This window comes from Leuciscus leuciscus, assembly GCF_965113295.1.
Source record: "Leuciscus leuciscus genome assembly, chromosome: 19".
Taxonomy (NCBI): Eukaryota; Metazoa; Chordata; class Actinopteri; order Cypriniformes; family Leuciscidae; genus Leuciscus; species Leuciscus leuciscus.
This window is the reverse complement of record NC_138743.1, coordinates 24,657,040-24,685,020: the sequence shown is the minus strand read 5'-3', so window position 1 is coordinate 24,685,020 and position 27,981 is coordinate 24,657,040. Positions and strand designations below refer to the sequence as shown.

The 27,981-nt window shown below is 41.2% G+C and overlaps 1 protein-coding gene and 1 long non-coding RNA gene across 4 annotated transcripts in view; both read right to left on the bottom strand.

Annotated features, from left to right (window-relative positions):
• Window positions 1–582: 582 nt before the first annotated feature.
• LOC309481860 overlaps window positions 583–27,981 on the bottom strand; it is a 52,453-nt gene continuing 25,054 nt past the window's right edge. Inside the window, exon 2 of the long non-coding RNA XR_014200126.1 lies at window positions 583–1,611. This is a non-coding gene — a long non-coding RNA (uncharacterized lncRNA). The remainder of the gene's footprint in view (window positions 1,612–27,981) is intronic.
• LOC309482960 (uncharacterized protein) lies at window positions 21,569–25,736 on the bottom strand. 3 transcript variants are annotated; one of them, XM_082148548.1, is made up of 6 exons: window positions 25,444–25,736; window positions 25,071–25,127; window positions 24,547–24,627; window positions 24,290–24,388; window positions 24,023–24,178; window positions 21,569–22,937 (listed from the first exon to the last, which is right to left on the bottom strand). In XM_082148548.1, the coding sequence occupies exons 1-6, from the start codon at window positions 25,555–25,557 to the stop codon at window positions 22,902–22,904; spliced, it is 543 nt and encodes a 180-aa protein (XP_082004674.1). In that variant the 5' UTR covers window positions 25,558–25,736; the 3' UTR covers window positions 21,569–22,901. The 3 variants fall into 3 exon arrangements, 2 of the variants coding, with proteins under 2 accessions (XP_082004674.1, XP_082004675.1); XM_082148549.1 differs by lacking the exon at window positions 25,071–25,127 and having other exon boundaries at window positions 25,444–25,735; XR_014200461.1 differs by lacking the exon at window positions 25,444–25,736 and having other exon boundaries at window positions 24,023–24,183; window positions 24,547–25,224.

The window sequence follows — 27,981 nt, the reverse complement described above, 5'->3', positions numbered from 1 at the left end:
TGAATCAGAATAAATTATCGAATTATGTTGTACTTTAAAATCTTGAATTAAATATATTTGCAGACTTTCATGTTGGTTCTGTTCTGTTTACCCCAAGGGGGGTTATTGCTGCTCTCCCTGCTCTTATCCATGCTAGGCTGCATGGATGCGCAGGGAGTTCTCGCCCAGAACGGAACCATACCGCCAATCCAAACTGTATGCTAATTGTCAATCATATTTGACGGTAGTGGTCCTGACAGAAATGGTAAAATGTTCCACCTTGCTCTTTGTATTGTTATCAAATTATATATGCACACTTCAGAATCTTGCTGGAGTAGGTCATCCAGGTACTTTTTGCCTACTCTTTTATGAGTACTGTGAATTCGGACATACTACTTTTGTCAAATACTGTTTTTCACCCACTATATAGTGAGGAAGTATGCAATTTCTGATGCAGCCCTTCTCTATAGCGAATGAGCGTTGATACTGTTTCCTATAGTGATGTTAGCTAATCATAACAGTGGCTGCTTACTGACAAGCCTTAAAGGAGCCACCCACTTAAAACATATCATTCCAGACACAGGGTCAGAATGAAAGTTGAAATATATATATATATTAGGGGTGGCACGGTACATGAAAAAACATCCGAACCGTTCGGTTCGCTTGTCTCGGTTCGGTGCGTGTGTGCGTCGCGCGGTTCGCACGGTTCGACGCATGCGCAATGTAGCCTTGTGCCCGTGCTACTGCTAATACAATGCTAAATCATAAATCAGACAAATGTAGAATAACATTACAATGTCCAGCAATCGATTTAAATAGTACACTGGGTTTACTTAGACATTTAATGAGATCAACTCCACTAGGCTATATGTTGTTTTTTTCACGTGAATAAATAGGCTACATAGATCGACTGTTCCACGTACCGGTATGTACTTTAATGGTCCAGTGGCAGAACTTGCCAAGCGTGTCAAAGGTTCTGAGTTCTAATCTGCACTCGTATATATTTTTCTTTTTCATCAAAACCGATTATGTTTATCAGCGGTTGTATATCAAGCAGGGACAGATTTGTATGAATTTTGTTTTGTGATTTCATCGGAACGAATAGAGTAGCCTAGAGTCTCCTCAACGGACTGAAGCGCGCGTCTGAGTGAAGAATGTGCGGCCGCTGCGGTGTGTGCGCGAGCCACGAGAACACTGTATCAGCGCCACTGATCGCAACGGCAACGAGCACTTTGATCACTTGATTAAAAAAAACACATTTCAGCGCTAGATTGCTTCTTATTTAACAAACGAACGAAACGAATACTTTGCTAGTTAACTGGAAATGTTTTATTTATTTGTATTGGTACATCCGTGCTGGGACATAATATCAACCCTGGCAAAAAGTGGTGACAAATAACTGTCCGACACAGCCCACGGGAAATGAGAAGCTGCGTTTTGCAAACACACCCCATTTATGAAATAAATAAATTAATAATTAGATAATTCAGCTATATATCATATGCTGAAGTACATTTTTGGAGTGTTAAAGATTAAAAGAAAAAACAACAACAAGAACCGTACAGAACCGAAAACCGTGACCCTAAAACCGTGATACGAACCGAACCGTGGGTTTTGTGAACCGTGCCACCCCTAATATATATATATATATATATATATATATATATATATATATATATATATATATATATATATATATATATGTATATGTATATATATATATATATATATATATATATATATATATATATATATTTTCTTTTTTTTTTTTTTTTTTTTTTTTACACAGACTTCTCATCGGAAATAGCAGCTTGTTCATGGAAAAGCTACTTTGAACACAGCTGAACGTCTCGGTTACGGATGTAACCCTCGTTCCCTGAGTGGGAACGGAGACGTTACGTCGGATGACGACGATTGGGGTTTCGCCTAGAAGCCTATCACCTTCGAGTATATAAAACGAGCCAATGGCAATGAAATGCCATGGGTCTGCGGAATTTGCATAGCGTAACTCCGCCCGCCGCAGGGGGTATATAAGGAAGTACGCTGGCACAATGCAGATATGTCTTCGCTGAGGAGCCGAGACTAGCCCCAGGCGTTTTTCAGCGGTACAGCGGAAGTGGCAGGAAGACGTAACGTCTCCGTTCCCACTCAGGGAACGAGGGTTACATCCGTAACCGAGACGTTCCCTTTCGTGGTCACTCCGAGTTACGTCGGATGACGACGATTGGGGTTCCAGTCTAATCACGCCACCTCGGCTGTCTACCAGTGCCCTGCGTGAGTCTGAGCTCCCTGTTGTGAGACTAGCACGAACGAAGGAGTCCTACTTAACACAGGGATACCAAGGTACACTGGGAAGCATATCTCCAGAGAGAAATATGCAATAATGCCCAGCCATTGATGGGGGGGACTTAGAATACACATATGACCCAGAGGGCTGCATATGGAAAATCACTGGGGTGTCCAGCCGCAGGTGGAATTTTAAACCCCAGGGGTGGCAAGGTGGCTTGCCAAGGGAAAGACACACGCTCACAAGGAGACTTACAGTGGAATACACATGTGGGGGTCGCCCAGAGGGGAACCATGCACATGGAGGCACCTAGTCAAGCGCAAAAGCTGCGTTATGGCAGATTGGCATAACTCAGGCGTTGACGTAACCAGTGCTGGAGGAAACTCAGAGCTTATCAGACTCACCTGAGAGAAATATCGCACGTATCCCGTCCGTGGAGAGGAATGGCGAGCAAGCGAAGACACCTGAGCAGAATCTAGCACCGGCTGGTTGAAGCGAGTACATGAGAAGAAACTGGCTCTACTCGGAGATTATAGAATCTCGCGAATGTGTTGGGTGTCGCCCAGCCTGCAGCTCTACAAATGTCTGTTAGCGAGGCGCCATGCGCTAGAGCCCAAGAGGAAGCCACACTACGTGTGGAGTGGGCTTTCACACCAAGGGGGCACGGACGACCTTGCTGCTGGTATGCCAAAGCAATGGTATCCACTATCCAGTGGGATAACCTTTGCTTTGAGAGAGCCTTTCCCTTCAGCTTCCCACCATGACAGACAAAGAGCTGGTCTGAGGTCCTGAAACACCGCGTTCTGTCCACGTAAGCACGGAGGGCGCGTACTGGACAGAGCAGTGCCAAGGCTGGGTCTGCCTCCTCCAAGGGCAGCGCTTGCAGGTTCACTACCTGGTCTCGAAAGGGTGTGGTAGGAACCTTGGGCACGTATCCAAGCCGGGGTCTCAGGATCACGTGAGAGTTAGCCGGCCCGAATTCCAGGCACGCTTCGTCAACCGAAAATGCCTGCAGGTCCCCTACCCTCTTGATGGAGGCCAATGCAACCAGGAGCGCTGTCTTCATAGACAGGAACTTAAGCTCCACTGACTGTAAAGGCTCAAATGGAGCACTCTGCAGGGCAGTTAGAACCACTGAGAGGTCCCAAGAGGGTACGAAGGGCGGACGAGGAGGATTTAGTCTCCTCGCTCCCCTCAGGAACCTGACGATCAGGTCGTGCCTTCCCAGAGACTTACCATCAACTGCTTCGTGATGTGCGGCAATGGCGGCAACATACACTTTCAGGGTGGAGGGAGACAGCCTTCGCTCCAACCCTTCTTGCAGGAAGGAAAGCACGACACTGATCGGGCATTTCGTGGGTTCTTGATGTTTAGAAGAACACCAGTTGACGAAGAGGTTCCACTTCAACGCATAGGCATGTCTCGTGGACGATGCTCTAGCGGAAGTGATGGTAGCCACCACCGCAGGTGGTAGGGTACTCAAACCTGCCTCGTCCCGTCCAGGAGCCACACGTGGAGGTTCCAAAGATCGGGACGAGGGTGCCATAAGGTGCCCCGTCCCTGAGAAAGGAGGTCCTTCCTCAGAGGAATTGGCCAGGGAGGTGCTGTCGCGAGGAGTACTAGTTCGGAGAACCAGGTCCGGTTGGGCCAATACGGGGCAACCAAAATGACCTGCTCCTCGTCCTCCCTGATCTTGCGCAAGGTCTGCGCAAGAAGGCTCACTGGGGGAAACGCATACTTGCGTAGGCCCCGCGGCCAGCTGTGCGCCAGTGCATCCGTGCCGAGCGTGCCCTCGGTCAGGGAGTAAAACAGGTCGCAATGGGACGAGTCGTGGGAGGCAAACAGGTCTACCTGTGCGTCGCCGAACTGACCCCAAATCAGCTGGGCCGTCTGGGGATGGAGTCGCCATTCTCCTGCGAGAGGCCGAACTCGAGACAGCTCGTCGGCCGCCTGGTTCAGGTGTCCCGGGATATAAATGGCTCGAAGCGACCTCAGATGCTTCTGACTCCATATGAGGAGGTGGCGAGCGAGTTGCGACATACGGCGGGAGCGTAGACCACCCTGGTGGTTGATGTACGCTACTGTTGCGGTATTGTCTGATCGGACTAGTACGTGCTGGCCCCTGAGCAGCGCATGGAAGCGGTGCAGGGCGAGACGTACAGCCAGCAACTCGAGGCAATTGACATGCCAAAGGCGCTGGGGTCCTGTCCAGAAGCCCGCGGCAGCATGACCATTGCACATGGCGCCCCAGCCCGTGTTGGAGGCATCTGTTGACACAACAACATGCCGGGAAACTCGTTCTAAGGGCACTCCGGCCCGTAGAAAATTGAGGTTCGCCCACGGGGTGAAGGTCTGACGGCAGGCTGGAGTCACTGGGACTCGGAGCGTGCCGTGTTGCCATGCCCACCTCGGGACTCGATCGCGAAGCCAAAGCTGAAGCGGTCTCATATGAAGCAATCCCAGCGGCGTTACTGCGGCTGCGGATGCCATATGCCCCAGGAGCCTCTGAAAAAGTTTCAGTGGAACCGCACTCTTGTCCTCGAACTGACGAAGACAAGTCAGCAGTGACTGCGCGCGCTCGCTCGTAAGCTGCGCGCACATGGCGACCGAGTCGATCTCCATACCGAGAAAAGAGATCCTCTGCACGGGGCAGAGTTTGCTCTTCTCCCAGTTGACCCGAAGGCCCAGACGGACTAGGTGCCGGAGCACTAGGTCCCTGTGTTCGCAAACCTGGTCTCGAGAGTGAGCTAGGATAAGCCAGTCGTCGAGATAGTTCAGGATGCGAACCCCGTGTTCCCGAAGGGGAACAAGGGCTGCCTCGACGACCTTCGTAAAGACGCGAGGAGACAGGGCTAGCCCGAAAGGGAGAACCGCGTACTGGTATGCCTGCCCCTCGAAAGCAAACCGTAGAAACGGTCTGTGTCGAGGTAAAATGGAGACATGGAAGTAGGCGTCCTTCAGGTCGATCGCTGCAAACCAATCCTGCGGCCGCACACACTGGAGGATGTGTTTGGCCGTTAGCATCTTGAACGGCAGCCTGTGAAGGGAGCGGTTCAAGACGCGCAGGTCGAGGATTGGCCGTAACCCACCGGACTTCTTGGGTACAATGAAGTAAGGGCTGTAGAAGCCGGACTTCATTTCGGCTGGAGGGACAATCTCGATCGCACCCTTCGCCAGCAGGGTGACGACCTCCGCTCTCATGACAGGGGCATTGCCACCGACCATAGTGAAGCGGACTCCGCTGAAGCGGGGAGGAGATCGCGCGAACTGAATCGCGTAGCCGAGCCTGATGGTTCTCGCGACCCAGCGGGACAGTCTGGGAAGCTCTAGCCAGGCCTCCAGAAAGTGCACCAGCGGGGTCATACGAACCACAGACGTACCGTCGGTGGGGCAGCGAGGCGGAATGACCGGCACCGGCGAGGGTGGCATCGCGGCCCTGTGCGGGGGCACGGTCATTAACCGCGTCCTGCCAGAGGAGGCCAGGGGAGGGCGCGCGTCCCACGGGGGCGTGCTCTGGCAGGGGTCTGGCGACAGAGGGGGATGAGAGGAGCGTGGCCCGTGGGCGGCGCGTGCTGTCATCCCAGACCTCTGGGACAGAGGAGGGCGGCAGTGGCGGGACCCGAGGGTGGCGCGCACTGCGGCCCTCTGGGTCTGTAGGCTCAGGATTGGGGATTTCGATTCTTTCTTTAACCACATTAGGGTGCTGCCCGTCGTGAGACGAGCAGCGGGGAGTGGAGAACAAAAGATTCTCCCCCGGCCCTCCACCGGGGGAAGGAGTGGCCCTGCTACCACCTCCTGTAGCGAAAAGAAAGCCAATCCTGAGCTGCCCGTCTCAGGAGCGCCGCTTAGCCTGGCGTTTAGCGGGCTGCGGGGCTGGAGAGGGCTGTGGCGCCTTCCTACGGCTTCCTCCACGACGCGGCCCAGATGAAGGCTGCTGCTGGGGCCGTGCGGGAGGGGCGGGAGCCGCGGGAGGGCGCCCTCGGCGGCGAGCAGGCTGAGGATTCTGCACCGACGGCTGAGCAGCAGAGCGTCGGGGCAGAATGTGCTTAATCGCCTCAGTCTGCTTCTGAGCAGTCGAGAACTGTTGGGCAAAGTCCTCGACTGCACCGCCGAAAAGGCCGGCCTGGGATATGGGAGCGTCAAGCAGACGAGTCCGCTCGGGCTCACGCATATCAGCCAGGTTCAGCCAGAGATGTCTCTCCTGGACCACAGCTGTGGACATCACCAAACCCAGGGAGCGCGCGGTCACCTTCGTCGCCCGGAGAGCGAGGTCGGTGGCGGCGCGCAGCTCATCAAAGAGCCCTGGGTCTGTCCTACCCTCGTGCATGTCACGAAGCATCTTGGCCTGGTAGACCTGTAAGATGGCCATGGCATGCAAAGAGGCAGCTGCCTGTCCCGCCGCTCTGTAAGATTTCGCCACCATGGTAGACGAGAATCTACAGGCTTTGGACGGGTGCTTAGGATCACCACGTGATGAAGCGCTTGTCGGACACAGCTGCATCGCGACAGAACGTTCAACCGTGGGAATCCCAGTGTACCCACAAGCATCAGCTCTATCGAGGGGAGGAAAGGCGGAGAAAGCCGTCGAACGATCACGGGAAGACATGGGAGCCTTCCAGGACCGCGTGACTTCCTCATGCACTTCCGGGAAGAATGGTATTGGGGTTGGGCGGCGACGGGTGTCAGCGGCCGCTCCCAAAAACCAATCATCCAGCCGCGAGCGCACTGGATCAGGTGGCGGGGACCACTCAATACCAATGGCCGCGGCTGCCCGGGAAAGCATGGCGGTCAGCTCGGGATCAGACTCGGGCAATGCTGGCACGCCCGAGGGCGGCAACACAGCCGAATCCTCACTTCCCGAGGACTCGCGCCCACCTTGTGATGCAGCGATGGACATAGTATCTTCCTCTGGAGCTCCAAACGAGACGCGCTGGGGCTCCGAAGAGGGACCAGCGGTCTCAGTTTGGACACTCGCGGGTGCTGATGCTGGAGAGGGGTGTGTGGACCGTGGACGTGTCGGCGGTATGTCCCACACAGTCACCCTCAGGTCACCCCGGCCACCAGCCGAAGTACTAGCCCTCTCGGGACCAGTAGATCGGGGTGTGGGTAGGGGGACTCTCGCTCTAGTGAGCTCATTGAGTCTCGACCGCAGCATAGAGATGGTCATGTTCCCGCAGTGAGAACATGAGTCATCCACGAACGCTGCTTTAGCGTGATCAACGCCCAAACACGTTAAGCAGCGATCGTGCCCATCAGAGAAAAATATCTCGCCACCGCAACCAGAAGTGCACGGGCGAGGCATCTTTAAAAAGACGTGCCACGTGCAATGCTCTTTTTGTGAGAGGAAAAACTCCGCGGATGCTGAAGCGAACAGGGAGAAACACACTATCTGTCAGATCACTGACAAGATCAGCAGGGTAGTGAGCACTCGCTGAAAACGCCGTCACACCAACACCGGAGAGTTCGCTCGTCTCGAAGGTAAGAGAAGACTAACTCAGAATATTTGGCTTGCAGGAGTGGAGAAGTTCTCGGCTCCGAAGCGAAAACATATCTGCATTGTGCCAGCGTACTTCCTTATATACCCCCTGCGGCGGGCGGAGTTACGCTATGCAAATTCCGCAGACCCATGGCATTTCATTGCCATTGGCTCGTTTTATATACTCGAAGGTGATAGGCTTCTAGGCGAAACCCCAATCGTCGTCATCCGACGTAACTCGGAGTGACCACGAAAGGGAACTTATGTCACTCCATTGCAACATGCAACTATGTTAGCATCACTACTTGTAGTGAGTTACAAAAACTGAAGAGTAAACTCACCTATATGACTAAAGACCCACTAATGAACAAATGAATGCCCACTTGCATATACATATGCATTAAAAAGGCATTAGCAGCATACACACACAATCTTTATGCATGTGTGGAAGTAAAATTAGGTGATATTTTGTAATGCAATACCATTCCTGAATACAAAGGTTCAATATTTAAACAACGTGACACACATGCCCTGCCTGCACCAGCTACTCCATCTGGGCCTGTTTAAAAAAAGAAAGAAAAAAAGAAAAGAAAAGAAAAACACTAAACCCCTTGCATGTTAAGAGAACGGCATGTGATTAATTGCTGTAATGATGGATGAATAGCAGGGGCTCGTTCTTCAGTGGGTTTACAGCAGGTTTAACCCCAGGGCCTCCGTGAGTCTTGGACTAGTCCCAGAGCTCACAACAGCGCTCTTTTCCTTCAAGTGCACTGTACACACAAGGGGTGGGCCAAAATCCATCGCTCAAACGCAACCATACATCACCCTTCCACTTCCCCACCGACCCAACCTCCTATCCCAAACAGGACACAACAAAAACATACAAACGAGGAAGGGCCGCGAAATGCCTCTTGCTAAATGCTACAAATTCTTTCGCTCTTCTTACTCTTTCACGAGGGGAAAACCAATGAGGATGGGGGGGAAAAACGAGGAATGTATGTGGTAAATTATTCCAGCACTTGATGAAAATGACTTTGCTCCAAGTGCTGAGGGGAGCGCAGAGAGACGGCAATAAAACACATTTGGAGTATTTTTCATTTTCAGGGGAGCGATTGTCTCCCTGAGGGTACAACCACACACACACAAGCAGGACTATACAAATAGGGCTTTTCAGTCTACTTTATTTTTTGGGGGGGGATACAAGAAGTGAAATTCCTGAACTGTTATTTGACGTTGTCATTTTGTTTCCCGCAAATACTGCCTCTCTACTGGAGCTGTTATTAGGAGGGGGAAGAGCGTAAAAGGACCATCTTGCTACTAGTCTATTTCAAAATATACAGGAGGGCTTCAGTGACTTAACATGAGGAGACTGGCAAGATGAAGTCTAAAAAGACATGAAGCTGATGCTAACTTCCTGACTATGTAGACCATTTGGGTGTTTGCAAACAGTGATGACGTGAATTGTGGGCAGAGCTTACCTGGTGGCAAAAAAAGACATTTCTGCAAGCAACAGGGGCGTATCCTCTGAGGAGGCAAGGGAGGCAGTGTCTGAGAAAAAAATTTGGATGAGAAAAAAATCCATATTACAAAAATTTCAGAACACCACTGCACGCCACTGAGGAGCAGTCTATGGAAGCCACGGAATAAAATATTAAAAAGGGGCATTTTGAGCTTATATCCCAGAATTCTGACTACTTTCTCGCAATTCCAAGTTTATAACTCACATTTCCGAAAAAAAAAAAGAGTCAGAACTGTGAAATATAAACTCGAGATTATGCCTTTTTTACTCAGAATTACGAATTTATTTCCCAGCAATTCAGATTTTTTTCTCTCAGAATTGTTATAGAAACTATGGCTTGCAACATAAACGTCTGTATTTAGCTTCAAAGGGCTGTTTTCTCTTATTCTGTGGATTTTCCACCTCTTGTTACCACTGTTTGTCTGCCACCACAATGTGCGCTCAGCTACAGTGACGTAACTATGACATCTGCCCCTAAATGGTCTATACAATACAATACATCCCCCTGTGCCTGTGACCCTGAAAGGAAAAGTTCACTCTCTCCAAACCTTGCTCCAAATCCAACTTCTCATTTTCTCTTCCACTAAAGAAAGTCATATACTTGTTGTGTGCTCTTTAGGGGAACACAAAAGGAGAAGTTAGATAGAATGTTCATCCTTCTCTTTTCTGCATTATGAAAGTGAATGTGCTCTCACAAATTATGTTATCACTTTGGAAAACTTGGTATAGTGTCAGGTATATTTCCGTATACATGCATCTTACTAATATTGACATTTTAGAACAGATAAATGCTAAAACATTCCAATCAAAAAACGGGTTTTCATAAAAAATATTAAGCAGCACAACCATTTTCATTGATCATTTGTTTTTTGAGCACCAAATAAGCATCTGCAAGAAGAATCATCTGACACTGACGACTGGAGTAATGATGCTGAAAATTCAGATTTGCCATAAATTACATTTGAAAATATATTAAAAGAAAACAGAGTAAAAAGTTTTCTTTCATACAAAAAAAAAAAAAAAATTAACACCAAACTTTGAAACAATAGTGTATATTAAACATCAAAATAAATGTGAGAAGAAATTGATTGAGAGTTGAGACATTGGATATTATGTCAACTAATATGGCCATTGAAAGCAAAATGAGTGTTCTGTGAGGTCATCATCATAGCAAGGATGGTCAACTATAGTTAATTTACATCTACACACAGCGCTGGTCTGAATGTTCTCCTGTAGCTGTGACTACTTACAATGCCATTCTTACAAATCTACCTTGGCAGTTTTGCTGCAATTCACACTCACACAGCGATTGCGATTCACAGCTCAGTGAGGCATATCCTTCAGCGATTGAGATTCACACCTTTACTAAAGCAACTCCCACAGCAATTCACAAGTTGCGTGATGTCATGATGTGTGATGCGCCTCTAGGATATCTTAAACAATGCGAAATCAGTCCAGTTATAACGAATTACCTCTACACGACATTCAACCGCAAGAAATGAAGATCTACAATCAACTGCACATAATCAGATACTGTTACTAATAATAGGCTACTACTGAATAATAAATAACACTGTTAAATAACACTAATGGAAATTAAGTCATAGATGACTCACCCTGGTGTTGTTCTAATGCAGCATGCCCTTCTATCTTGACCAGAAAAGGAGATTTTTTTTAAAATGTCTGCTCGTGCTCGTTCATATAATGAGAGTGAATAGCGACTAGCATCAAGTTTTTTTTTTTTTTTTTTTTTATAAGATGCAAAAGTATGACTCTTATACAAAGATTTTAAAATATATATATATTTCCATTTCTGTAGGGAGAAGGATAAAGCCATGCAAGCCAATCAGACGGGGCCTTAAAGTTGTTTCTGCATACGGACACAAGAAAGCATTTTTTTGCACAAAAAAAATAAAAAAAATAAAATGTAATAAATAAATTACTGACTTGAGCTTTGAAGAGCACAGAATGAGGTTACAACTGAAGAAATGTCAGCATTGATGCTGATTTAAAGAGAACAGGTACATCCCGCAAGCGAGACTAGCATGTTACATCATTTCCCCGGTCTATTTATACAAAATTGGAGTGTCTTGAGGGGTTAAAATGTGTTTATGACAAATATGGATTTTTATACAAATGCAAAATGTGGTATCAGGCGTAGGCTATATATTTACATAAAAATGGGGATTTGTATATGACACTGTTTTTGAGCACATGTTAGAAGAGGAGACAGTGAGAGTTGTAGATGTCAGGGCTTTCCTCCCACTGAATGGTAGAGATAGAGTGTAGTATTGCTTTGATCCGGTCTAGCGACAGAGTGTGTTTGTTAAACATGAGCTGAATACACACTACTGTTCTCTTGCCCAGTGAACTGAGCACACATGTGCATTCCACTTCTGCTGCTGTCAGACTGACGATGAGTGTCTTCACCTGTAGGCCTACAGGTCAAGATAATCAGGACAGACAAAATAAATCATAAAATAAATGCAATTAAATGCACCCCGCTATTTTGTCCACAGAGAAGTGAAGTGCAATCTGAGATTCGAACACGGGTCGTAATTTTCCCCATATAGGTTTATTTATTTATTAAATTCTAGAGATGCTGAGCATCGGCAGATTTTCTATATTTTAACAACCATCCAATTATAATGGTGACCAAAAGGCCCGTTTTTCCCGGGACAGTCCAGTATTTCAGCTCTGTTTTTAGTGTCCCGATTATTTTAAAAAATCATGTTTTCTCTCGCATTTATCTTTCATAAAAATTCTTCATTGCTGAGCAAAAGAGTGAGTCTTCTGTCACGCGAGAATCAAAGGTAGTCAATCACACCATAGTTTTGAATATATATATATATATATATATATATATATATATATATATATACATATACATATACATATACACACACACACACACACACACACACACACACACACACACACACACACACACACACACTCACACACACATATATATAGGTAGCATTGTAACTCATTGGACTCAAGCTGGAATTGATATGACACCATTGTTTTCATTATTCGTCAAATAAGAACATTTATCTGTTTATTTAAAGAATATGAATATAAACGATAGTGATGCACAGTATATTGGGCACCATATCAGTAATTGGACAAAATCTGCTTCGGCAGTTTTATTTCTTGAAAAAGGTGCAACAAGCTTTTACAAATGTTACTTTGAATTGTGCCATAAACTCTGTGTCAGACCACACACACACAAACTCTCTTATATAACACTCATTTAAATCCTCCGGATATCACTCTCTGAGCTTGAACACCTTGGTGGTCCCGGGCTCACTCTTATCTATGAAACAAAATTTTTCACCACCTCCTTAACATGCTGTGAAAGCCACTGCAGAGGAAGCCTTCTAAAATTAAACTAAACCAGTCAAAGTTCAGAGATTATTTTTGCTACAGCAGAAGTATACACACTCCCTGCTGAAACACCAAACCATAAAATTTCACCTTTGTTCATTTTCCATATATACAGCAGGGTCCTTAAATTGGTGCTTGTCTGTTCTGGTCCCTTCTCCTTCACTTGTATTCATTGTTGTTTGTGAATTCTTCCTTGGAAGCTGTACTATGTTTTCTCATTGCATTACAGCTTTGATGGATTTGCAAGGAAACAAAGCTTTGACGTCTTTACCCCTCTGCTCGACAGAGTCTGACGCCAGTTTGTCTTGTGCCTTGCGTCTGGCTTTCAAAGATCACTTTGGGAGAATCATGATTTTTATGAAAAATATATGATATTCAAAAAGTGGTAAATGTTTCTACAGCGGAAGGATGCCTCGCATGATTTCGCTGAAATATATCCAAGAGTTTTGCACTTCTGTGACTCAAACCAATGTTAATGCTGATGACTCAAACCCAGAGCTGTAGTCCAAGCTAATGTGTTTTGACCAAATCCTTGTGTGAGTTTTTAATGCTGTCTGCTGTTGATACCCTCTGCGCATTGTTTGCTAAATGTACGCAGCTGTTTAGATCATTCTTGTTATTACCGACTTGAAACCTTTATTCAAATGTGGTCAACGTGATTCAGGCTGAAATATTGTCTCTGGGGCGGCAGCGCTGCATGTGCTCGGAAACTATTCAATCAGGTATTATTTCTCAGCCTGTAATGAGGCTACAGAAATATGGTAATGAAACAGCCCCCTGCATATTCAAGTTATGGATTAGCTACGAGTATAAATGAATACATTAAGAAGTAATTTACTTTAAAGGCCATGCCATGCATAAACATAGATGCTGATCAGAGGCTATGTTCAAGCTGACACACACACACGCACACGCACACGCACACACACACACACACACACACACACACACACACACACACACACACACACACACACACACACACACACACACACACACACACACACACACACACACACACACACACACACACACACACACACACACACACACACACACACACACTACAGAGTATATGGGTAAACACAGTTGGCGTTTGCCCTTTTGATGTAGTTTATTATTTATATTTATGGCCCAGCATTCCTGCTGTAATGAAGGGGGCTTTGACTGGGGGTTGGCCAATTATCGATTATTCTTAAACAAATTTTTGTGAGAAAATTAAAATGTATTAAACAAAAACACAGTATTACATTAACTTCAAACACAGCTAAAGAAGCTTACATTCACAAATGTTCCTCCTTAATTAACATGCACCTTTTAATTATGAATGGATATTAATTGGAATTCAGATTTCTTAACATTTCAGATTACTTAAAAAAAAAAAAAAAAAAAAAATTTTTTTTTTATCAAATTAATAAATAAATAATTCATAAAACATGGCCAATACTTGTATATAGATGATTTACAAGTTTATACTGTACGTACAAATACAAAACACCATCACACCGTGTCCTAACTACACGCGACGCTGCAACGCTAAAAGGTAAAAGATAAAAGGTATCTTTTCCATGTTAATCAGAGTTTTTGTCCTAACCAGCCACGACGGCGACATGCGACGATTCTAATCGGTTTCTAAAACAGTTTCTATTTTTCTGCAACGTCGCGGCTGGAACAACAAACACCAAGTGTGGCAATGATTATCTCAGGTACTGTTTATGTGCTTTATTTAATGTTAAAAGCATGTAATGTGACTCTGAATATCATTTAGTGCTCCCAGCTTTGTAGCTATAAAAGCAACAATGGATAATTCACCTCAGATCTTGAAATTAAACAAATGGAATGTTTGGGATGCTCTGGATCGGCGTATACGACAGCGTGTTCCAGGTCCTGCCAATATCCAGCAACTTCGCACAGCCATTGAAGAGGAGTGGAACAACATTCCACAGGCCACAATCAACAACCTGATCAACTCTATGCGAAGGAGATGTGTTGCACTGTGTGAGGCAAATGGTGGTCACACCAGATACTGACTGGTTTTCGGACCCCCAATACAGTAAAACTGCACATTTTAGAGTGGCCTTTTATTGTGGCCAGCCTAAGGCACACCTGTGCAATAATCATGCTGTCTAATCAGCATCTTGATAAACCACACATGTGAGGTGGATGGATTATCTCGGCAAAGGAGAAGTGCTCACTAACACAGATTTAGACAGATTTGAGAACAATATTTGAGAGAAATAGGCCTTTTGTGTACATAGAAAAAGTCTTTGAACTTAGAGTTCAGCTCATGAAAAATGGGGGCAAAAACAAAAGTGTTGCGTTTATAATTTTGTTCAGTGTATGTGTGTGTGTCTACATGCGTGCGATCTTAAGCAAGAGGAACGTTACATATCCTAGAGAGTGTTTTGTTCAGTCTTAAAGTGCAGAAAAACAGCTCAACGTGGCTAAATGGAGATTAATCTCTTGACCTACATTCACCAGTTGAATTTCAAGCTTTAAAAATTCTCTCTGGAGGCCCACCAGCATCCCTCCCGCTGCAGTAAGATTTGCAGCAGTGTCCGCTGTTACTTTAATCGTTTCCTATAGGCATGCACTTATGATGTGACACCAAACATGGCCTCCGCGGTCCCCCGAGCCCCGCTGCGCCGGTCCCTCATTAAGCTTCGTAAGGATGTTATTATACTGTCATTACACTGTTATTAGGTACTAACACACACACACTTACTCAAAAGATAAAAATGAATTGATTAACTCACATGTAAACTCACAAAACCAAAGGTTCCTGGCCATTATTTCTTTCAAAATGTCAATTAAACAAAGGCTGTTGAAAGAGCCAATCAAACAGTGGGTGTTATTACTCTTATACTTTTGTGGCTAAAAAGGCTACAAAATGGCTCTCCTTCCCGTACTCCCACTTTGATGGGCCTTTGTGGATCTATCATCCACTCAGCCCCACTAGGAACAAAAACGAATCTCCATATTGATTTTTAGAGGGGAGGAATTCATTATATTGTTGCAGCAAGTGGCGCGGCCCAGTATTGAGGCTGCTGATGCACCGATTCAAGTGCAAACCCTGGTGATTAGCTCATAAATATCAGTTGTGAATCATTAATATTGAGTCTAATTATCCAGCTCATTTCTGGCTGTAGTGAAAATGTCTGAGAGGAGATGGATCGGGGAGGTGTGGGGATGGACCGGGGTAGATGTATTTGTTTATGATGTAGAAATGTGCTGAATTTGATCGATGAGAGAGCGTTCGCAGTGAAGGATTACTGAGCGGCTGTGGTGACAGATATTCTGTCCAACAGCTGGATGAACGCTGGATTAAAAACTCTGTTCTTATCAGAAAACTCCTTAGGGATTACACACATGCTCTTACTGATTTACACACAGACACACACACACACACACACACACACACACACACACACACACACACACACACACACACACACACACACACACACACACACACACACACACACACACACACACACACACACACTATAAACAACATGCACTGACCACCACAAATGAAAAATATTTGTAAACATGTTAGATGTAACTTTTGTATTCGTGTTGGTTTTAACAAACTTTTATACCATTATTAAGAAAAATTCTAATTTAATGACTCATGTCATATAATAAATTAAAATACAATAAAATGTTGTCCTTAATTGTGATAAATGTTGTATGCGTGTAAACATCTTACAGTTCTTTTTTCAAATTGCTTACACACAATTTCTGAAACTATGGCTCAATTTCTTGAAACTCTACACACAAAACCACAAAACATGCACACAACATGCAAAGCATCAGACATCTCTTGCAAAAGTAAACATATCATTCAAAACCATTTTTACTTTTCCAAAAATTGTGTTTTTGCTAGTAACTCTAATCACAAACATAACATGTTTGCACATAAAAAGCAACATACACGCCAAACTACACACGGATGTGAAAAATGGAAAACACAACATAACAGTCTCTTGTGTCTTTTGCTTGTTCAGTGTGCAGTGGAGTGTACAGGGGTTTGTAACACGTGCATTTATGTGCACAAATACACTGTATATACAGTATGTATGCAGCTGCATAATTGATGAATGTTGCAGTTATTGGACTGAACTGAATCAACACTGAAGTGAGTTGAGCTGAATATTGACACTATTGGCTTGTTGGCCAAGCTGCTTCTCAGGCAATTTTGAATTTGGTACTATTGTGAAGCTGCTGTGAAACAATATATAGGCCTATTGTAACTTGTATGTACATTCAATATATATATACTGTATATATGAAGACTTCAAATGCAAAAGCCTCTAAATGCCATCTGAAATTTTCTTCTAAAAGGAGCATTTTTATCAAGCTTGTATATTTAAGTTCAGTAATTTCACTTTTATGACAATTAATAGGTCATTTTCATAGCCATTAAAGTGAAATAACTGAACATAAAAATAAAAGCTTGACAAAATTTTTCATTTTAGAAGAAAATTTCAGATGGCACTTAGAGGCTTTTGCATCTGAAGTCTTCATACACACACACACACACACACACACACACACACACACGTGCACGTGTGCATGCACACACACGCACGCACGCACGCACGCACGCACACACACACACACACGCACACACACACACACACACACACACACACACACACTGAATATGCATACAAGCCAAGTCAGAAAGTCAACTTTATTTCTAAAGCACTGTGTGTGTGTGTGTGTGTGTGTGTGTGTGTGTGTGTGTGTGTGTGTGTGTGTGTGTGTGTGTGTGTGTGTGTGTGTGTGTGTGTGTGTGTGTGTGTGTGTGTGTGTGTGTGTGTGTGTGTGTGTGTGTGTGTGTGTACTATACATATATATTTACACTATAAACAGAAATTCAAGGGAGTAAAAATAATTTCTGAGTTTTGATTTCTATGTGATCAATTTATGTATAAGTGTTTTCACACATGATCATTGGGTGTAGTTCATCAGTAAATGAGTGTGGCATGCAGAGAACTGTGTTTAGAGCAAAAACTGAGTGTAAAGCGTATAATGTGCTTGCAGTTTTGCAGACTTGGTCTGAAGATTAGGTACATGAGTGAATAAACCACTGAGTGGGCCCCTTTTCCCACTTTTAGTGTGTATGCAATTTGAAAAAAACTGTAATAATTTGTTTTATCTTTATAAAAAAAACAACAATTAAATACATTTTCAAGGTAAACCTATTATTTTTAATGAAAATTATTAATCATTAACTAAATAAACTAAATAATCTGCACCACATTATGTGTCTTTCACATAACCTTGCCTAGTCATAAAAAGGTCTAATTTTCAGATACTTTAAAATACTAAATAAGCTTGACACACAGTCACAAGTGTCTTCACGAGTCCTCTCATAATTTCCTGCATGTTTCTGCATGCTGGTTGCATCACATGACTTTGATTTGGCAGACACAAGTGTTTTCTAAAAAAAGATCATGCAACTGTGAAAGGTTTTCTTTTCAAGAATTTAATTTAATTTTTAAAAGTATAGGCTTTTTCTTTATTATGGTATCAAGGCATGTATTTAAGGTATCGCATATACTTTTTAATATATTTTGAATAAATTAATAGATTTAGTCCAAACAAAAATGTCCATCATTCTGTAACCCACACTTTTACATGAATGTACTATTTATTATTTTTATATCTAATTAGAATGGACGCAGACTAACCCAAACATACCCCTGAAAGTAAACATTTCATATTTTTATAATTTATTAATACATTTTGTCCACCAAATGTCATTAAACAGGGATTTTGTCTGATTTATCTCACTTCTAGGGACAAATATGATCCTAAATTATAGCAAACACACACACACACACACACACACACACACACACACACACACACACACACACACACACACACACACACACACACACACACACACACACACACACACACACACACACACACACACAATATTTGTGAGAACCATAGATCATGAGGAAGCCACATTTGAACTGTATGGTTCTGAGCTGGTATAACTAATACGGTTTTGGCTCAGATGATGAATATGTCTATTAGAGGAGAGATGAGACTGATTGACTGCTTAAATCCCTTTACAATCTGTTAGATGTGGGTTAATATGTAAAAACTGGCCTCGGTTTACTAACTCATGTACAGAGCGGGAGAGGGAGAGAGAGAGACAGCGAGACAGCGAGACACAGCTCCAGACTGTGTCAGTTTGAAGTACAACAGCTTTAAAAAGTACAATAAGGCTCAGAGCTCCTCAAAGATCAGTCCAGTGCGGTCAAAGCCCTGCTGAGGGTTTGTGTACAAGAGCTGAACAGAGAAATAAAGAAGTGTCTCTCCAAAACAGAAAGGCTGAAAGGGGATCTAGCAGTGGTAAAAAGGATCACGAGGACAGAAGGAGAAAAAGATCTAAAAAAGAGTGGAGATGTCTCAGGGTTTAGGGATGAGTTGCATCAGAGAGATTTGACCTAAGGCGCCCGCTTGCTCATAGATCCAAGCCTCCAAAACAGAAACAGTTGATGCTAACTGGCTTTCATAGATAGATATATCTGACAACATCCAAGGAATTCTAATCATCCCAAGCAGCAACACCAGCAGATGTCCTAAAATAATGGGACAATATACTGTAGATGACAAAGATCTAGTGTTTCCTCAAGTGTATAAGAACAAAATAAAAATAATAAGTTCACACAAAAAAAGTGCTCACTCTCATGTTGTTCTAAACCCATATGACTCTCTTTTTCCTGTGAGTCCCCATTCATTATACCGTATTTTACGTAATGTTACATTTTGTATTATCTGAGACATGCTGCGACTTATGTTCCAAATTGACTTATATAATGCAAATAATGTTAAGCACACAAAACATGTGCAAAGTGCACACATTTCTATTCCTGCTGAGGTGTGTGAGTTTATTTGTATAGTGCATTTCCCACATGCTCGTAGTTTAATTTTTGCTTTGAATAAATTAGTTTAGGCTTTGCGTTTATAATAAATGTTGTTTATAATGAATGCCACTATGTTTAAAAAAAATATATATATATGTTTACATTTTTCATTCCTGTTCTGAATACCGTTGAATTTAAAGGATTTATTATGGAGTGAGGGAAACAAAATACATGTTTATAGTGTTTTTGTTTTATTTAACAGAATTTTATATTATTTGAATGTAATAATAAAATGTGACTTTACACCGATGCAATGTATCCCCCCCCCCCCCCCCCCCCAAAAAACAGTGACCAGATTTTTTTCCCCCATATTTTTTCCCATTTGTGTTCCACTGAAGAAAGAAAGTCATATGGGATGAATAAATTACAGATTTTAAAATTACAATATAAACTTTAGTTATAATCATAATGAATAATCAAAATTCCACTGATATACCTTCCCAAATTATGCATTTTATTCAGATCTGATGGGGCGAATGATGCAGACAAGAGTAATGGTCCCTGTTGACCTCATTACTGTGAGGTGTGGGATCTACTTACTGTACAATACAAATACCAAAAATACTTAGGACAAATATCCAAATGCGTTTTAGAAAACATGCAGAATAAGGAAACACTGAAACACCTTGAACAATGAAGACGGAAAAAAAAGAAGCTAATAGCACAATTTCATTTTTCAAAGCCGATCCCTGTACACTCATGAATAACCCAGACTCAGGAGCAGAATAAAGTCGTCAATTAAATTAGAAATAAAACTACCCTGTATAACTTTTGAGGAATCTCAAACTAGGAAATGTAGTCCAAGGATCCTCTTTTATGTACTTCAATACCTGTTATGATCAGATAGCTGATTATAATGACTGATTATAAAGTTTGAAATTGCCTTTAACTTCTAAACTGAGCTTGTGAGAAGCACCTTCAGTCGGCAGAGAATTAGTGAGCACCATCTGGCAGTACGGACCAGAAGGCATGAAAAACTACAAGACAGAAAATGATGTCAGCGGTGCAAAGAGGACAAAACTGAGACAGCTGCACTTCTTGACAAAATGTAACATTTCATCACAGTGAATTATTATTATTATTATTTTTACCATAATAGATTACAATATTCCTCAAATTGGCAACATGGGCAATTGCTGAACCATTTTATTTTTTTAACTGAACAACTGCGAGTGACAAGATGTCATTAGCCTGTGCGCTAGACATTAGCATTTCTTTCACAAAATCTCACACTCATCTTTTATTGCCATATTATTTACTGTCATTGTTGATTATCTGTTATATTAGCATATATTAGCATATATCTGATATATTATCATTGGCATCTCTCTTACAAACCCTCTCCATTAAAAGAGGCTCAATTCGCTAGTCTGCAACTTTGCTGCATTATGCATAAATTAAAATCAGCCTTTGTGTTTTGCTGAGTGTTTTGTACCATAAATAAACACCGGATGTATATAAAACTGTGAATCAAGCCTCACAAACCACACACAACCCCTTGACTACACTGTAAAAAAAAATTTGTTCACTCAACTTACATTTTTTAGTTATTTTTTTGCTTTGACTCAGTTAAGTTTTATTGACTTAATCTACTAAGTATGTTCAACTTAAAAAGTTTAGTTGACATAGTTAAAATAGTTGAGCCAACAACTTATTTCAAGTTACCTGGACTTGTAAAGATTAGTTGAAATACAATAACTTACATTTTCAAGTTACCTGGATTTGTAAAGATTAGTTGAAATACAATAACTTACATTTTCAAGTTACCTGGACTTGTAAAGATTAGTTGAAATACAATAACTTACATGTTCAAGTTACCTGGACTTCTAAATATTAGTTGAAATACGATAACTTACATTTTCAAGTTATCTGTACTAAAGTGTATGTTCATTGAACTTAATTTAGCATATTTTCTCAACTTGCAATATAGCACACTCAACCAAATAAATAACAGATTTTTCCATACAAATGGTTTTATTGTTCCTTACAAATCAATAAATGTTAAGAATAAACAACATATTCAAAGGAATACAATTATATCACAATTGCATGAAGTTTAAAGATAAAAATGTATTTGAAAAATGCATAGAAAGTGTATTCATGTGGGATTTTTTTCATGTTTGTACAAGTTTTCAGCATTGATGACCTGACATGCATTCTCATTGCTTAATTTTTTAAAATTTTACTTGGCTAAAACATATATTAAGATTTCATGTGTTTTAAAGTTATTTCACAAGGGGGTATATTTATGTGAAAAATCTTAGTCTCAGTTCACACAAAAAAAGTTGCTCACCTGTTAATACCTGTTAATACTTTCCATTGTTGGTAGACAAATGAAGATCTTTTTAATAAAATCGGTGAGCTTTCTGTCCCTCCTTTGACAGCCTAAGCAACTAGCACTTTCAAGGTCCAGAAAAGACATCCTTAAAGTAATCCAAGTGACTCCAGTGGTTTAACCTAGGTTTTATGAAGCATTGTCAGTGTTTCATTCCATTTTATTTATTAAATAGTTTTCTCCATCAAATGTTTACAAGAACATAGCAGCACATGATTCTTGTGTCGACGCGAAAGCTGACACTGCTGCATGTAAACAAATATATAAACCACTGACGTCACTTGGATTACTTTAAGGATGTCTTTTCTGGAACTTGAAAGTATTAGTTGAATAGGATGTCAAAGGAGGGACAGAAAGATCAAAGATTTCATTTAAAAAAATATCTTAATTTATGTTTCAAAGATAAACAAAGGTCTTTTAGGTTTGGAGCAACATGAGATCTAACATTTAACAAAATAATTTTAATTTAGGTTAAACTAACACTTTAAGATTTTTCACATTAATAATACCTCTTTAACTGTGAAATAACTTTAAACCACATGAAATCTTAATATATGTTTTAGCCAAGTAAAATTAAACAAAGTTAAACAATGAAAATGATGTCAGGCCCTTGATGCAGAGAACTTGTAAAAACATGGGTAAACAAAAAAATACAGATGAAAACACAGGCTCTTTGTAGAAATACATACCTTACCTCAACAACATCTTTAATTCAACAATGTATTTTTAAGAGAGTGCACTTTTGCACTGCAGGTATCAGCTCCAATGTTCATGAATCACCTCGAAAGTGTATCTGAGGTGTTTTCTGGGGTAGTTTATGTTGAGAGCATAAAGCAATGTCATTTGTATGTCACCAAATCCTCGCAGAACAACTGCTTCCTCGATTACAAGGGCCACATCACTAGAGTTGCATGGAATTGGGTCTATCACATCTTCCACCACTGCGATGATTCCTAGAGTCATGCCCCGATCATATCTTCTTCGGAATCTGTGTGCTGTATTAAAAAATGACAAACTTCAAAATGTGCTTTCACACATACAACACTGAAGCTCAACCACTTAAACACAACATGAGTACACCAAGTCTTATTTAGTGTTCCGAAGAAGATTAAAGGTCTTACAGGCTTGGAACAATATGAGGGCGAGTAATTGATGAGAGAACTTTAATTTTTGAATGAACTATCCTGTAAAAAACCTTTAAACTGAGAGACTTAGGTCAAATACTATACACTGTGAATAAACGGAGGCATTTTGCATCTGTACACTAAATGAAGCATTATAAAATGTTACAATCAAGCTACAATATTTTAAGGCCTAAAGAAATTGATTTCACAGGGGACTTTTTTCTTCCAAAATGTAATTTTGATTATCAAAGATAAAACTTAAAGGTGGTATCAGCGATTTCAGGCCCAAACATAAATGATCACATTCATCTAATATTTCCTAACGATCCGCTAGCTGCCCGCCCCATAAGCATGCTGTCAAAAAACCGCATCTCTCTAGGTAGCCTAGGCTCTGAGATCTGCACACAAAAACAGTTGGTATCAACATCACTCAAAACCAAAATAAATAGTGTTCCAACCAATCATCGACAGGGGCGGGTGTTGTGAGGTTTTCGCGTGCAGCCGTCATAGGCAGCCGTGCACGAGCGCAAAACCTCACAACACCCGCCCCTGTCGATGATTGGTTGGAACACTATTTATTTTGGTTTTGAGTGATGTTGATACCAACTGTTTTTGTGTGCAGATCTCAGAGCCTAGCTACCTAGAGAGACGCGTTTTTTTGACAGCATGCTTATGGGGCGGGCAGCTAGCGGATCGTTAGGAAATATTAGATGAATGTGATCATTTATGTTTGGGCCTGAAATCGCTGATACCACCTTTAATATGTCATTATAAAATGATTGACTAGAAGGTGACTAATTTTAATTTATTTTAAATACGCATTAACAAATGACATATTACTTTTTTCTTCAATATTTTGCAGCACTAATAAAAAATATGCACGACAACAGAAATGGCAAGAAAGGAAGTGCCCATAATGTTTATGAAAAAAGTACAGTAGAAATATATGTACTTACATTTTTATCTAGGCTGTCCATTATGGTCCTCATTTCAGCAATGTCAGCAAAGTGCTTGAACGGTAGACACAACAGTTTTGGTAGATGCCAGTCAAGACCCTCATAAAAGGACTTGCTCAGGTCCAGTGAAATTAGCATGTTGAATTCTGCACTGATCTAAACTAATATTAAATGACACAAACATAACAGCAGCATGTTAAACAACACTGCAAAATAATATATCTACATATTCATCTAAACACCATTTTCAGCAGTGTAGGACTTTACCTGTCTCTCACAAAAAAAGAACCGGCCACCTCTTTTTCCATAGCAGATACTGGAGGATCCTTTTTTAACTCTCCTGTCTGCCTGTAATGCCACAGGTCTCTGAGAAAGCATAAAGATCACAGTTCAACGTAAAAGCTGCAGCACAGAGCCGGACAGATTGTGTATGGTCCCTGGACAAATGTATTTTTTAGAGCAAACTCAGTTCTAAATGAACACACACAGTCTTTATAGATGCAGGGAAGCAGACAGTTACTTACATGATGGCAGTGCTTCAGCTTGTAGTGCCTTCTGACAATGCGTTCATTGGTTGTCTTGAATAAACAGAACTTGCTGCTCCACTTTATTGGTCAAGGGCAAAAGAAAAGAACAATTAAGTCAACTAACATTTAATAAACCGAGTACACATACACAATCAAGATCAAGACTAGATCAATAATAGTTTATCACCAAATTTGTGGATATATATTTATTGACATTACTATTAAGACCTTATTAGGACAGTATTAGCTGCTAAGCATTTCACTAGTTCTGGGGAAAACACTGCGATGGTTAAGCGGTTGCTATAGTTACATAATCTCCCACAATAAACTAAACATAACTGACCACAGTCTTTTAAGTTCGACATTTAATAAGTAAAACTAGACAGTTGTACAACAACTTTTCAGTTATGGAGCGTCCATCTCGAACACCGGAGGATTCTGATAATCCTGCCGCACCACTCACACAGTTTTACATTAAATTAACGTTACATTATTTGTCAGCTCGTTGTTGTCGTACTCACGCGTCGACGCTGCTTTGCCTGAATGGTGATTAGACTTGCTGATTTTGGCGCAAATAACTTGAACATGAGAGTGAACAAACATGGTAGAAATGCGTTATTTTTCACGACATGCTTTTCCCGCTCTCTAGGCTATTTTATCATTCATCCATATATCAGTCTCTCTCACATAATTAATATATATATATATATATATATATATATATATATATATTAGCCTATGTAACGTTAAACTGGTAAAACTGGTAAAACTGGTAAAACTGGATTAGCAACAGTCCAATGTGATCTAGAAACGTTGATATTGAACAATACATGGATGATTACTTCATATGTCATTTTACAAGTTATTACATCATATTAACGAATATTTACTTACCATATTTGATGATAGTGGAAGAATTAAATCATCTGCCGAATAAACTCTCCAGCAATGGCCGATGAAGGAGTCAAGGCGAGAGACCTGTTTGTTTCGCGCTTCACGTGATCTCATCTCGCGATAAAAAATGAGAACTAACCTTACTGGTTCAGCATATGTTTTTAAGTTGAGGCGGCAAATACTCTAGTTATGTCAACTTGCAGACTAGTTGAGACAGTGAAAACTTAACATGTTAAGTTGAATTAACAAATTCAGAAACCACAAGTTGTATAAACTTACAAAATTACATTGAAACAACTAAAATGCGGAATCATTTTTTACAGTGTAAGACACACAAACCCTAATGAATCCAGTAAGATAATACGCTAATAACAGCTAATGTGTGTCTAATGCTAATGAACAATTCCCCTCAAAGGACTTCACACTCTCCCCTCATCATTTCTCTAATTTTTGCATTATCAGCAGAAAATCTCTGACAAATCATAATGACACAGCTCTTTAAAAAAACAAAACACAATTAGCAGTTGCCTCATGTGCATTTTGGAGTTTCTGTGTGTGTGAATAAATTAAGATTATTTATTTATTTATTTGTATTTATTTTTGCCAGATTAGCACTTTTCTGATGTAGGCTACCACTAATTAACCACATTTACTTAAGAGAAGAAATCATTTTACATAATCTCACTTTATTTGGAGTCTTTGAGACCCATCAACGCGTTCGGTTTTGCTAAATTAAGTATTTAAAAAAAATACTCATCATAAGTGTATAAACTGCACTTTATTAACATTAATCAATCAATTCCTCTGGCATCTCACCTCCACAAATCTCTTTTTTCACAAATCTCTTTTTCCTGCAGTCTCATGCTGGTCCTCAGATGAGCAATATCTCCTAATACATTATGTGAACAGACTTTTGTGTTTATTTACTGACCCCACATCTATTTGCAAGTTATTTAACCCATTTGGTAAAAGAAAATGTAATACAAAAATGTCCTTCTTTCAAAGCTTCAGATACTTTATAGTCACACATGCAAAATATTAATACCCGATAATTGAAATACATTCCGATTGTGGTTTGATTTGTAAAATTATAAACACACTAATATGTTGACCTTCTACAACCAAATGTAAAAGGTAAATAGGTATTTCAATCATGCTTTAGATACAGACTTGTATTGAGATATTCTCTTGGCTCAGCAATGCAGTTGTTAAACTTGTTTAACAGAAACATTTTTAATGTCCTTCACTACTTTGAAAGGTGATTTGGTAGATTTGAATACAGCAAACTTTCTGAATATTTACAATTGTCAAACAACATCCAGTGCTAGTTGATTTCAAGCCAAAGAATAGATATGTATACGTAGATGCCAAATTCAACTGTTCCAGACACGTTGGCACGCCCGCCATCTTGGAACGTCAGCATGTTGTCACGTACAGTAATAATCAATGATCAACGGCTTATGTATAGCAACCTGAATATAGTTTACCAAAAATGCAGCCTATATGTTTAAGAGTTTTCAGGTTGTGGTAGTGCAATACAAATTACATCCAGATTTGAAAACACATTAAATTTGTATTTTATTTTTTAAAGTTCAATTAATGCATGATGTTTCCAATGAGTAATGGTGTTATATAGGCGTGATCTCAATATTGACAAAAAATATTTATATAGTAGAACATGTATGCAAGTAAATTTCCATTTTATCAATTTAATTCGATTGAAAGTAATACAATGTTTTGACAAAATGTTCACAAATTGAGTCACATTAACACACTTTAATGAAGTAAACTTAACTAAAAAAGAGGTTTCTGATCACAGGTAGCGGGGGGGGGGGGGGGGGGGGTATAGATATATACACTAGATGTCGCATTGGCTACGGTTTCGCAGTAGCCAAGGCGACATCTAGTGTATATATCTATACCCGCCCGCGCTCTCAGAACATTTGGACGCGGCTGTGTTCAAGAGGTAAAAAAGATATAAATACTGTTCGTTTTCTCACACAAACCGCTCGTTTCGTGTCTTGGGCCATCAATGTGTACTTACGATGGGGAATTGTTTAATTTGGACGATGGGGAATTGTTTTAATTTGGACTCTGTGCATGCTCTTTGAGACAGTGACCATCGACCTGCATTATATGACTGACAGACAAGAACGGTTTGACCTAAAAATATCAAAATTGAAACTACTGCGGAAAAAAAGACACCTACATCTTGGATGCCCTTGAGGTAAGCTAAAACATACCAAAATTTAATTTCAAAGTGAACTATCCCTTTAAGTCATGTTCATTCACATTAACTAATGTTAATTAATACAACTTAAGTAAATTATATTGCATGATATATCTAAAGCTTAGATAATGTTTAACTAATGTTAAGCAATTAAACCTTATTTTAAAGTGTTACCAAAAAATAAATAAAAAAATGCTAAAGCAAAACGATACACTATTTTTGATACCATGTAGGGTCGCCACTTGGTGTCAAAATCCTGAAGCGAAACCAGTCGAGAACCACTGAACTAAAGATAAATCAGCAGGGTG